The sequence below is a fragment of the Taudactylus pleione genome, unplaced genomic scaffold (assembly GCF_031769625.1).
Source record: "Taudactylus pleione unplaced genomic scaffold, aTauple2 ptg000041l, whole genome shotgun sequence".
In the NCBI taxonomy this organism is placed as follows: Eukaryota; Metazoa; Chordata; class Amphibia; order Anura; family Myobatrachidae; genus Taudactylus; species Taudactylus pleione.
The window spans coordinates 32,391,597-32,406,422 of record NW_028284443.1 but is presented as its reverse complement, the minus strand read 5'-3'; the positions used below and the strand labels follow the sequence as shown (position 1 = coordinate 32,406,422).

The 14,826-nt window shown below is 40.3% G+C and overlaps 1 protein-coding gene across 2 annotated transcripts in view; it reads right to left on the bottom strand.

Annotated features, from left to right (window-relative positions):
* Nucleotides 1–14,826, bottom strand: part of ANO6 (anoctamin 6) — a 116,119-nt gene that overhangs the window by 80,099 nt on the left and 21,194 nt on the right. For both annotated transcript variants that reach the window (XM_088458059.1, XM_088458052.1), the window contains exons 2-3: nt 4,807–4,889; nt 2,271–2,408 (exon numbers count right to left, since the gene is read on the bottom strand). In XM_088458059.1, the coding sequence (XP_088314185.1) occupies nt 2,271–2,408; nt 4,807–4,889 (221 nt within the window). The remainder of the gene's footprint in view (nt 1–2,270; nt 2,409–4,806; nt 4,890–14,826) is intronic.

Below are 14,826 nucleotides of genomic sequence, written 5' to 3'. Positions count from 1 at the left end.
AACTCATTTGCTGCCCTTCTTGACACCAGGCCATTCTCCAAAAGTCTCTGCCTCACTGTGTGTAAAAATGCACTCACACCTGTCTGCTGCCATTCCTGAGAAAACTCTGCACTGGTGGTGCCCCAATCTCCCGCAGCTGATTCAACTTTAGGAGACGGTCCTGACGCTTGCTGGACATTCTTGGGCGCCCTGAAGCCTTCTTCACAACCATTGAACATATCTCCTTGAAGTTCTTGATGATCCAATAAATGATTGATTTAGGTGCAATCTTACTAGCAGCGATATCCTTGCCTGTGAAGCCCTTTTTGTGCAACGCAATGATGACTGCACGTGTTTTCTTGCAGGTAACCATGGTTAACAGAGGAAGAAAATTGATTTCAAGCTCCACCCTCCTATTAAAGCTTCTAGTCTGTTATTATAACTCAATCAGCATGACAGAGTGATCTCCAACCTTGTCCTGGTCACTCTCATCTGTGTTAACAAGAGAATCACTGACATGTCGTCAGCTAGTCCTTTTGTGGCCTGGCTAAAGTGCAGTGGAATTGTTGCTTTTGGGATTAAGTTCATTGTCATGGCAAAGAGGTACTTTGCAATTAATTGCAATTCATCTGATCACTCTTCATGACATTCTGGAGTATACGCAAATTGCCATCATATAAACTGAAGCAACAGACTTTGTGAAAACCAATACTTGTGTCATTCTCAAAACTTTTGGCCATTGCATGTTGCTCTCTGGTCCAGTGACTTGTGAGGATATTTATTAAAGCTTGAAGAGAGAAAGTGGCTAAAGTACCAACCAATCCGATCCTAATGGTCCTTTTTCAAACACAGCCAATAAAATGACAGTTAAGCTGGGTACACATTATGCAATTGTACGACCCAGCGACAGTGCGATGCTATGCAATGATGCATCGTATGTACCGTATACACTGCACAATCCAATATACAATGGCGCAATGTATCGTTACTTGCTGCCTGTAACAGCACCTCATAGTGTATTTCTGCAGAACAGCAGATGGGACAATGCAATACACTACAGTCATGAACAACGGATCGGACATACACACTATGCAAGGTGTATGATATATCATTCAGATCCACGCCGAAATGATATATTGTACGATCCATCATCTAGTGTGTACCCAGATTTAGATCCTGATTGGTTGGTACATTATCTCTCTCAAAGGCTTAACACATCTCACCCTTGGAATAGTGTTCACTCTAGGTCCGGCAGCAGGCAGGGCGTGGGACCAAGAGATAGGGCACATCTGCAAGCGTAGCGCGGCCGAAAAGGGGCGGGGCCAATGAAAAGGGGCGTGTCTTTATGACATCCCCTTTTCGTAACTTTTGGGGGCGTGCCCAGTACTTACGGACATACTGGGCAGCCCCCAAGCGCCGCGGTCACTGAATGGATGCGCTTGGCATCCACTCACCGGCGGTGACCGCTGCTCTGCCGTTTTCCCCACCCATGGGAAACACTACAGCCTGCAAGTGGAGGACAGAACCCACAGGCTGTCTCAGCGGGGCGCTGCAGGGCAGGGTGCTTTCTGCCCTTCAGAAATAGGTCAGGGCGTGGCGCCCCGCTTAAACAGCCTAGCGGGAACGCTATGGTAGGAAAGGTTGCTGCCACTGGACATGCACAGCAGCTCTGTTTCATCACCTATACTGCATATTGTGGCCACAGCTCTAATAAAATCGTATTATATACTACTGCTATTGTGGCCATGATTTGAGCTGCTGCATATGAAGGGTGCTGGAGGGCCGGGCAGCTGAAAACCCCCCTGCCTTTGCCTATGTGAGGGTCACACAATGAAGAAAAACTTTGGAAACAGCAATGAGGGATCTGCTAGAAACTGGCATAATAAATATCAAATATAATAAATAAATCTCATGTGGTATGAAGATCTTTCATGATCATGAAAAGTGATTAGCATATAGTATTTGCAGACCACTGCTAAACGTCCAAGTTCAGTGTACACAGCATGTGAAACAAGCCAGAAACAACCAATTTAATCAGTATCATTCTTCTACACTTTGTGACGTTTCTGTAAATGTTGATACACCAATACACGCACACTAACAACGTCGTGTGATCTGCAGAGTTTTAAAGTGGTTCAAGAACTCTGGATGAGGCTACTTTGGGCCTACATGTGTTAGAAAGGATGTTAACACTCTTTTTTTTTAAAAGTTAGCATTGTCAATCAATTTATTTGGGTTCATTAATGTTGTGAATCAAAATTTCAAGTAAAATAGAAGCATACTCAACATACCTGCTGCTTAAGATAGAAGAATTTCTTTGTATTCTTGGTTTGCTCCTTCAGGGTCTCATCTTCATATACCAATATGTAATCAATTCGCCTTTGATCATCATTAAAGTATAAGGATTCTGAGTTTTGATTAAATTCTACCTGAGGTTGTTAAAAAGAAAGGAAAATAAGCTCTAATTGTGATAGACAAAAACAACTTACACAAGAAACATGTATTTAACTTCTAATTTTTGCTTATTCAACTTGCAGCCAATAGGAAACAATGTCGTGCTATAAATCCACCCTACGTATTTTCCAGAAGAGTGTATGAAACAGCGATAAAAGTGACCAAAAACAGGAAACCTACAAAGGGCTGGCAAGGCAATCCTTTCCTGACATTTGCAAAGTAAAAACAAAACAAAAAACTATTTTCAGTACTACAGGTTGAGTATCCCATATCCAAAATGCTTGAGACCAGGGGTATTTTGGATATCGGAATATTACGTATTTTGGAATATTTGCATACCATAATGAAATGTCTTGGGAATGGGACACAAATCTATACACAGAAAGTATTTATGTTTTATATATACACCTTAAACACACAGCCTGTAGAGATGCTACCAACTATATTAACTTTGGTAAAGCAATATATATAACATTGTAATTCTGCATAACGTTTAATAGTCTGTCATATTCAATTATATATATGCAAGTCATTTGTTTAACCAAAACATTACATAAATATAAATGGCTGTTTTGCACAACCTAAGATCCTAATGGTGATAGGCTATTAATTTACATCTGGCACTAGGCGATTTTAATACAAATACAATCAAACGTCTCAGCATTCTACAAACAGCTGACCTGCTGTAAAATATTGTATTTATGCCTATGTTTGGAGGTGGAGAAGGGTCTCTTTCCCTGCATGCCATACTAGTCAAACTGTTAAAAACTAATCATTGCAATAAGAAAAATCAATTTAAGGGTAGTTCAAATTAGAGTCTGGGCACTATAGTCTACTTGGCAGTAAAAAAATAATATTAATTTTAAAGATGTAGCCACTGAATGAGATGGGCTTAGGATGTCAGACTGTACATGCCTATAGACAGAGGATGGAATTTCATCCCTATAGATATGACAAAAAATAAATAAAAATACATGTGAAAATATGAAATGCATATAACCCACAAGTATCATAACTTGCAAATCGTTTTAATTTATAATACTATTTAGAAGTTCTTTTTTTCCTCCCACTAGATGAGGTAACATGCAATTTAATTAATGTGCAACCAGAGCTGGTTAATTGAATTTGAGGTCTAGGCATTAAGTTTATTTTTCCATCAATGCTAGGCAGAAATTGATTTTACACTATGCTTTGTAGAGAAGAGGTTTTAGTCAGGGATATACAGATGGAAGGAGTAGATTGTGGTAATGAAGGGAGTGAAAGCCTGGGGATGCAGTGTACAAATGACAATATTTCTTTATACAAAAAGATTGTATGGTACCATAAAAAAAACAACATAACATTTTGTTATACAATGTTGGGAACCAGTATCTCTGCAAAGCTCTAGAAATTGTGACAATACAAAACATATGAAATAAAAGACTGCACTTCCTTTATGCTCACATCATGGATTTTAAAACAGAATACGGATCATGAATGCCGGTTCCTCTAATTTTTTCCCCATTATCTATTTGAAATAGTGACGAAAGTGATTATTAGCCAAAAACTCCAAATAATTTTACATGAGTTCAAGCTGAACCCTAAACATGAGCACCTCTACCAATAAAGTTGAACAAAGGAGGCAAAAGACAGATTTGATTTAAGCCCCAAGGCAGTGGGCCCGGCTCACTAAGTAAAAAGTAAAGCAGCACTGAGAGTGGAATCAGTATGTAATACTGCCGGCCACTGTTCAAATCCAGACAGCGGAAGCCTGGCAGGGGTGAAGATCTCGACAGCTGATTCTAAGTACTCCTAACCCAATCCCCTCCCCTAACCCTCCCTTAGGGATGCTTAACTCTAACCTCCCCCCTAGTGCCTAACTCCCCTCTAAGTGCCTAAAACTAACCCCCCATTCCCCCCAGCCAAAACCCAAGTCTCCCGGGTGGTGCCTAAATCTAACCTCCCCCCAGGGGGGGCCTAACCCTAACACCCCCTTTCCCCTAGCCTAAACCAAACCTTCCTGTGGGATGCCTAACCCTAAATCTCCCCGGGAGCCCTAAAACCTAACCCTACCCCCCTGCGAGCGCCCGGCTTACCTTCATTCTGTATGCCGGGCTCCCGGCGTAGGTGTAACGACAGGCGTCGGGATTTCGTTGCCTGTCATTAGTACCTTGCTGGGATTTGACAGTCGGGAAGCCTGTGGTCGGCATGTCGACCGCCGGCTTCCTGACTGCATCCCCTGAGTGTATGTGGTTTTCAAATAACCAAGTACACCTCTCCAGTTACACTCACTGTTATAACTGATCTTCTCTATGGCAATCTGATTTACTATTATTTTAGCATCTTCTGATATTTCTGCATATTAGGTCTCAATAAAAGTAGAGATGTACTTACACATTCTGCAGTATGGATTCTGGATGCATGTTCTTGGACAGTTCCATATGTCGGCAATATGGTTTGCTCCATTTCATCAGAAACTAAAATGTAAAAAAATAACTGAATGACTCTTTAATTTCCAAGACAGATTGGGTTTGTATTCTCTCTCAGAGAAGCCTATTATGTGCATAGCTACACTACAGGTATACCATAGTCACAGAACTTGGAAACCTTTTCATTAGGAATTGCTAATTTATTGCCCTACTGCCCTGTGAATGCTCCATTTTGCATTTTCTTAAAAGACTAAGTTACTACCCATACATGACTCCCCTGATAATTCCCCCAGTTTCATTATATGTTTGCCACTTGTGTCCTTAAAATTCTATGGTAATGTGGTTTGTACGCAAGGCTTAGTCTGAAGCTGGGTACACACTATAAGATCCATCATCCACAATATTGTTCCGATGTGAATCAAAATTATATATCGTACTATCGTATAGTGTGTATGTCCGTTTCACCATTCATCGCATCGTTCCATCTTCTGTGCTGATCAGCTGGCACGATGCAATGAATGATGTGGTGCATTGTGTACTCCAGAATGTCATGAAGAGTGATCAGATGAATTGCAAATTATTGCAAAGTCCCTCTTTGCCATGGCAATGAATTTAATCCCCAAAACAACCTTTCCACTGCATTTCAGCCCTGCAACAAAAGGACCAGCTGACATGTCAGTGATCCTCGTTAACACAGGTGAGAATGTTGACGAGGACAATGCTGGAGATCACTCTGTCATGCTGATTGAGTTAGAACAACTGATTGGTAGCTTTAAAAGGAGGGTGGAGCTTGAAATCATTGTTCTTCCTCTGTTAACCATGGTTACCTGCAAGGAAACATGTGCAGTCATCATTGCTTTGCACAAAAAGGGCTTCACAGGCAAGAAGCCACTTCTCTCCATGAAAAGCATAAGGGACAGACTGATATTCTGCAAAAGGTACAGGGAGGACTGCTGAGGACTGGGGTAAAGTTATTTTCTCTGATGAATCCCCTTTCAGATTGTTTGGGGCTTCTGGAAAACCGCTTGCCCGGAGAAGGAAAGGTTAGCGCTACCATCAGTCCTGTGTCATGCCAACATCCTGAGACCATTCATGTGTGGGGTTGCTTCTCAACCAAGGCAATGGGCTCACTCACAATTTTACCTAAGAACACAGCCATGAATAAATAATGGTACCTAAACAATCCTCCAAGAGCAACTTCATACAACCATCCAAAAACAGTTTAATGACGAACAACGCCTTTTCCAGCATGATGGAGCACCCTGCCATAAGGCAAAAGTGATAACTAAGTGGCTTGGGAACAAAACATCGAAATTTTGGGTCCATGGCCAAGAAACTCCCCAGACCATAATCCCATTGAGAGCTTGTGGTCAACCCTCAAAAAAAAAAAGAAACCCTCAAATTCTGACAAACTCCAAGTGTTGATCAGGCAAAAATGGGCGGCCATCAGTCACTATGTGGCCCAGAAGCTGATTGACAGCATGCCAGGGTGAATTGCAGGTCTTGAAAAAGGAGTGTCAACACAGCAAATATTGACTCTTTGCATAAACAATGTAATTGTCAATAAAAGCCTTTGACACTTATGAAATGTTTGTAATTTTACTTCAGTATACCATAGTAACATCTGACAAAAAGGTCTAAAAACACTGAAGCAGCAAACTTTGTAAAAACCAATACTGTAGTGTGTACAATCACACAACCAAATATATTGGTCCAATCTTTCTTCATTACCTAAACTACCAGTCATTAACATGATTGCATAGTGTGTACAGAATAAACGATTAATTGGATACAATTCTCTGACATGATATATTGTACCGTCGTTCTGAAGATTGCATAGTGTGTACAGTCTATATCATGTGTTCTGAGATTTAATGAAATTGGAACAACAAAATTGTATACTACATTGCATAGTGTGTATCCAACTTAAATTAGGATTTCCACTGTAAGGCCTTCTGGGCCAATCAAGTTCACATATTGTTCAGACAGAATTCACCCCATACTTTCTATTGCAGTTTTAAGATGAAGTTTCTGATCATTTTCATACATCACAAGTCTGTATATGTGGAAAACAATCAAAATTAGAATTTTCTAGTAACAAAAACATAGCACTGTGCTGTGAAAACCAAGACACATAGGTAGGGGCGTAACTAGGCGTTTGAAGGCCCCATAGCAAAAGTTTGAAAGGGTCCCTATGTACACCCAGTGGTGAAAAATATATATAACACATGTAACTATGCCAAGGAATATGGGCCCCTCCCTGCTCTGGACCGCATAGCAGCCGCATTCCTTGCACCTATGGTAGTTATGCCCATGCACATAGAAGCACCAATCCTGACACAAATGTATTTACCGTTAAAGATAGATTGAATCTTTAATTATTTCTTTATCTTTATTTGCTTGTTTGATATTTGATTGGATAAAAAAGGATTCCAAATGGTGTAACATTGGGCAGGGCCAGTGCACGAGTCCTGGGCACCGCGATGACTAACCCCTTTCATGCTTCTTACCTAGTGTATAGCAGGGGGGGCTGGCAGTATCTTTTACTCTTGGGAGAGTGGCACTGCACTGAGACATCGTAGTTCAGCACTACACTGCCACGCAATTACACACATGGAACAGCAGCAGCCGACAACTTGACGATTAAGAAGCTGCCAGCTGTTCCCCAGTGTTGGGACACTTATTATTATTTAGGGGTAGCGTAGGCCATGACCTTGTATAATCATCACAAGATGCTGCCATTACAAAAAAAAACAAAAACACACGACTACTTATTGTTCCTTATAGTCAGTTCTGCTGAATATGCCAGAATGGTAATCAAAATACAGAAAAAAAAAAAAAAAATCACAAATCCATTTCAACATAAGGATCTGTTTACTTGCTCAAAAAGAAAAGTCTCGGCAGAAGAAAGCAATACCAGATTGCAAAAATCCATTATGCTCCAGTTATCTAAGTGCACCAATAAGCTGATTCTGATTTCCTATGCCGCAAAATATCACATGGCTCGCCATTGGAAGAAACCTGATCCCCCTTCCCATTGGGAATTGTTAGGGCAGCACAGACGGTGTAATGGTTAGCGTTACTGCCTCACAGCACTGAGGTCATGGGTTCAATTCCCACCACGGCCCTACCTGTGTGGAGTTTGTATATTCTCCCTGTGCTTGCGTGGGTTTCCTCCGGGTACTCCGGGTTCCTCCCACACTCCAAAAATATACTGGTAGGTTAATTGGCACCCAACACAAATTAACCCTAGTGTGTATGGGTGTGCGCATGTGATAGGGAATATAGATTGTAAGCTCCACTGGGGCAGGGACTGATGTGAATGGCCAAATATTCTCTGTAAAGCGCTGCGGAATGTGTGTGCGCTATATAAATAACTGGTGATAAATAAATAATTGAACAGAATATGGTTTGTAGCAATGACGGAATACATCAGTTTACATAACAATGTCATGCACAAGTTTCACTCAGTTTGATCCCCCTGGTATTTAGCAGAATAAAACTTTTCCCTGTCCCGCTTGATTGGTTAGTAGTCTTCCCATAACCTTGACCATTTTCGTGTCTCCCCTTGGCTAGCTTCAAGCCCCCTTCCCCCTCACAACCTGCCACTCTCCTCCTCCTAGAGCTAGATTACTGATATAACGGTAGAGGCGGGCACCTAGGGCCTGGTGGTCCTAGCAGGCCCCGCGGCTGCCTGCCAATGTCTGTAGGACACCTACTGGGAGCCGGAGCCCAGCAGCTACTGCCACGTACATGTTGCTAAGAGGCCCATCTGCCAACCGCCAAGGGCTAATTGGAGCCGGCAACTACATGCAGATTTCGGGGCATTGCATTGCTGAGTAAATCCCGTGAGATGCTGCAGAAAGATCAGAAAAGCATGTGCTGATCTCTGATAGGGAGGAGCCCATCACATGCTCCTCTGACCTGTGGAGATCAGCAGCAGCTTCATAGTGGGAGATTCACAGTGAGGACAGAACAGCAAAGGTAAGTGGACATGGGGATGGGATGGGAAAGGGAGGGATGTGTAATTGGTATTTTTGGGAAATGTTTATAGTATAAGGGGTAAGATGTGAATGGGTTTTATTATGAGGGAGAGTTAAGATGAAAGTGTTAATGCTTTTTGGAGGGTTAATTAACATGATGATTTTTTTTATTAGACAGAGGGAGGTGCAGTAATTACTGTGAATGGAATTACTGATGTGGATAAGGGAATGTTTATATGAGTGGTAATCAATTATGAATAGAGCTGCTATAATCCTTCTGAAGCAGTTAATGATTTTTAGAAGAGATTTTTTTTTTTAGGATGAGGGTATAATATTGTTGGTCTTAAAACTACTATGTGTAGTATAGTGGTCATTCACATGCTTTTTGTAATATATGGTGGTCACTCACATGCATTCTGTATTATATGGCAGTCATTCACATGCTCTATGTATTAAATGGTGGTCAGTGCTCTCTGTATCATATGATAGTCCTTGCTCTCTGTATGATATGGCAGTCTCAAAAATGGTCTCTGCAGTGCAGTGCATGGAGGTCACTAAAATGCTCTCAGAAGTGGTCATCACAAAAATGTTCTCAGGATCACAAAAATGTTAAAGGGGCAGTGCGTACTCTATCGGAATCGTATGTATCTCAGTCCTGTCTCCACTTGCGACTGGGTGGGAGTAACTTGGCTGCAATAGGCATGCTTTGATATGACATGCTGATGGAATTGCAGGTACTGCTGATTTAAAAGGTTACCTATAAATCGCTCATTGTTAAGTAGACCGATATGTGGTTTATTTCCTTATAGATTAGTTTGCTTTGTAAATTATTTTTTTTTGTTTCTGTAGTTGGAGGGGGTTCTTTGAAAGATTTTCCTTCAGCTTGTCTAGAAAAAGTACTCATTGTTTCAACGGATCGGGATGGGGGCCCCAAAACAGTATCTTGCCTAGGGCCCCGTGAGGTCTTAATCCAGCATTGCTTCCTCCCTTCTTTATTCGTCTTCTCCTCTCCCACCACCTTTCCCTAGGTCTTCTCTCTATAACCTACCCACTCTTCTAAATCACTCACACTCCTGTGCCCCTCTGTACACCTAGCTTCTTACTGCTCCCTGCTCCTTTCTCGCCCCTACTGTTAGGGGTTCATTTTTTGTTTACGCTGGCATATGAGCAACTTTTTTATTGTTGCATAACCTGACATTTTACTCTGTGTAACCATCTTCTAATTGTAATACTAATTTATTGATTCTTGTAAAATTTCCATTGAGTACTTTTTCTTCTTCTTGTATCTTGTAAATGTAATAGGATTATACGATTTATATGCCCAGTTGCATCACATTGCAATATCACGTATGCGTACTACATGACAGTATGATACCCTACAAACAAAATATAAAATTGGCCTATTTACGTATTCATCTTTCTTTTATCAAAACAAACAAAAACAACTTTCATTTGGATTCTGAATAGAATACAAACAAGAACAGGCGTCTGGTACGTGTACAAAAGCGACAGTTAAACAGAGTAGAGTCATTAAAACTACAACAAAGAACTCAATGGCAGAAAGCTGGTAAAGAATTAAAAAATACTTACATTCTATAAGGATGGTGTTAACAGTTGGATGAAGAACTGGTAAGAACACAAGAGGTGATTCAGTTTAGCACAATGCTGAATAGCTATTCAATGGACCACGCTGTTAAGTCCGACTACAGGATTTCTGACTGTCCAATCATGTCTTTTTCATTATATCTTATTTCTTTTTAACATAATAAAAATTCATAATTTCAGGGGTCCCAATAAGGCTCATTAGCCACAGGGTGGCATGTCAAAGCTCCAGGACCTTTTAAAGTTGGTCTGGTACCTTTTGGCAGGGAAGCCACACTATTTTTGCCCAATACCCCCACTCCCAACTGAGTCTCCATATCCACATTGACCAGCCTGCACATGCTTTGCCATGACAATGCCTGCAAGCATGTCCACCACACAACAACAACAGGTATACCGCACAATGTTTATAAGAGTGTACACCATACTTGCCAACTCCCCCTGATTGTCAAGGAGACTCCCTGAAATAATAGCAATATCCCTGAACAGTCTAACAATCTCCCTGATTTCACCTTACCCCCATTAAGAAGCTGACAGATAGATATCCATCTATCCACACACACAATATATACATTCAAATGGGATCATTAGTGTAATTTCCCTGCATTGGTTATAAGGCACAATGATCCCTATGGCTACATGCATTTTCTGAAAAGTATCAGTGTGTTTTCATCAACAAATAGATCTTATAAACGAGCCCCAAAGCACTTCGTATATGGATGTAAGCCAATTTAAAACGCCTCTCAGATGTAGCAGTACACGTCCACTTTAATACCACATACATAGGTGTTGCTTTCAAAATCTCCCTGAAAATCTTTTTCCAAAAGTAGGCAAGCATGGTTTACACGGAATGGTATTGAAATACCGACAACTCTTTAGTACCATATACTACCTCTGGAAGCCCGACAGCAGGAGATCCCGATGCTACTGGGTAAGTAAACTAACCCTCCCCAGGAGTAACAATCAGCTTCCAAAATGTCTTAAAGGGATGGGGACACATCCATATATCTTTAGGTTCCTTTAATATTTTTATCCAATGTTGTTAAACATAAACACTATACAAGTACTACTAAATATTATTTCCTGAAATACATGTTCTACAGTACAGTCTCTCAGCAGACTCAAAGTTAAATTGGCCACCCAATGTTCAGGGATGATCTAGGTATAGTAAAACCCATGCCCATTAATCACCACATTCTTTCTACTGAACGGACAGACAACGCAGTTTGGGATACCCATTGCTAAGGATAGTATTCTGTATTATAGAAAAATAATATGTGATAAAAGTCAAAAAGGTAAAAAAATGTTAACCTCAATTTTTTTTTAGAATTGACTCTTGAAACTTGCATATTAGATGGTGCCAATGGTTATATTGTTTGTATCATTGTTTAATTAAAGGGCAGCACAAAATTCTACAACGCCGTCCTATAGGGAAGTACAGGATAGCACATAAAACGTAGTTATCTAATAGGGCCCATACACCTAGACAACCAGCATAAGATCCGATTCATATACGAATTCCCTACGACTCCCCGGAGCTCCCTGGCAGTCCCAGCAGCATGTTTGTTTTTCTTTAACACACGATCTGTGGTAAGATCAATCCTGTGTCTCACAGGCTCATAAAAAAAGAGTCATTGAAATGACTTGAAATGCCACATGATGGATCGCATGAACAAAATAAACGGCACGATCTGCACACGATAAGATGGACCATATGTGCTGCACATCTGATCAGAAGATCCGATTATAGGAGCTGCGGGAGCGCACATCGGATCTGATCTTACTAAAAAAAAAAAAAAAAAGACACGATTTTCACAAGATCCATCTTATGACTCGTCGAAAATCGTACAATCGGCCCGAAATCGTGTATGTGTATGGGGGCCTTAAGAAGCAAAATACACAAAAAACAACAAAGTAATTCAAGAAGCATAAATGAATGCAAGAAAATGAAGCAGACATACAAGAACAATAACAGAAGGATGCCTAGATGGGAGCAGACAACACAAGGTAAGAGGGCATGAAAGCTTACCATGTAGCAGATATAAAATACCTTCTAGTTTTGGATTCCATAAGGATTAGAGACTTCTCACAAGCTCACTATATGCAATGTGGTCAGTGTCATGTGATTTTGTTTGAGTAAGGTAGAGCTAAAACGTATAGTTAAATCCTTAAGGAGAAATGCAAATATTTGTATTTCCATTTCAAAAGGCAAATATACAGCAATAATTAAGTTAGAAACATGTGTTATGTGTATTATCCATTGCTCCGCAGTCGCCTTCTGACATTTATATGCAGTAATTAACCCAAACATTGCCCTGGACATCCCTCATCTGATACAATTAAATCAGAATCTAGAATGTTTCCAGTACTCAGTCTAAAAAGGGAGGAGGGTATGAGTGAAGAACATTTATTCCCATGCTTATGTGGGTGTAGAGGTCGCTAATATAGCAAAGTTTATTATCCTTGTCCGTGTATTGTATTGTCAGTCGCTGGTTACTTATTTGTTTATGTACTTTGTAAGGCGCTGCGGAACACTTGTGGCGGCATATAAATAAATGATAATAATAATAAAATACTCAAAACACTGGAAAGATATTTAGTACTGAGAGTTTTGATACCAACACTAATACCAGATTTTCACAGGTTAAAGATAAGCCATTTTAATTTTGGAAATGGTCCCTATGATCTGGGTTTTCACTCTCGGTCCCAGTCAAGATTTATCTTATGGTGCGTACACATGGGACAATCAGTCAGCGATAACGATATCACTGACTGATCTCCCTGCACCTTCCCGGTGTGCTGGATTAATATCGTTCATCCAGCTCACCACCAGCCCACCAACAACGGGCCAGCGATCAACGATCGCGGATCCCAATATAACCTTGACTATATCGTCCAGGTTGGCCCGCATGCACGGCCGATGGTCAATATCGTTATCGTCCATACGTGCCCGTGCCTCACAGGGCGTTGGTTGATCATTAGCAGCATAAAAATTAACGATATGAACGATTTAATGATGAACAATATCGTTATCACTAATATCGTTCATTTAAATCGTACAGTGTGTACGCACCATTAGTGAACCTGATTTAATGTGTAGTGTCTCCTACCACAACAAATTGCCATCAAAAGAAGTGAATACTTAATCTACTTAACAATATACCCCAAAAATAGTTTGCTAGTTGATATTTAACCATCTTGCAAGGGTTAATTTAGTCAGCAGCAATTAACCCCTCAGTATGTCTTTGAAGTGTGCCAAAAACTTGGCACACCTAGAGGAAACCCACACAGGAAAACATACAATTATTATTATTTTTTAAATATTAACCACTTGCCTGGCGGTGTCACATCGTTTCTGACCACGCCAGGCTGTGCATTACTTGACATGTTTGCAATCGGTGTGACATGTCAGAAACACACAGTGGGCGGCTGCTGGAAGATCATCTTAAACTATAGCAGAGGGTCCTCTCTGCACCCTCCTCCAGCGACTGCCGTGTCACGATCACTGCTGATCAGTCAGCCACTGTGGAAATGTAAATTAACCACCCCGCAGCCCCCAGCGTGTACCTGGCATCTGCTCAGAGAAGCAGCAGCTGGGAAAAACAAGGTTGTGATGTCCCAAACATCGCTACTAAGATACATCGATGACCATTATAATAAAAATCGATGTTAATGTTATGCGGCTCTCTCTACATACACACACTAATATATATATATATATATATTACACACACGTACATATATATATATATATATATATATATACACACACACATATATACAATATATATATATATATATTTATTACACACACGTCCATATATATATATATCTATACATACACACATATATACAATATATATATATATATTTATTACACACACGTACATATATATATATCTATACATACACACATATATACAATATATATATATATATATATATATATTTATTACACACGTACATATATATATATCTATACATACACACATATATACTATATATATATATTACACACACGTACATATATATATCTATATTTATTACACACACGTACATATATATATATCTATACATACACACATATATACAAATATACATACATACATACATACACACACACACTATATGGACAGAAGTATTTGGCCACACCTGTTAATTATTGAATTGAGGTGCTTCAATCAGACCCGTAACCACAGGTGTATAAAATCAAGCACCTAGAAATTTTTAGGTTCTGCATGAAAGTAGGTGTCCTGGCACAGAATACAAAGTTTAGAGATTCAAGACACCTAATGGTCCAATCAAGAGATCCCCCCCCACCCTCCCCTCCAACAGGTTTCTGGATGCCCTTGATAACCCAAACTAGGACAGCCCAAGCATAAGAGCATGCGGCATTGCAA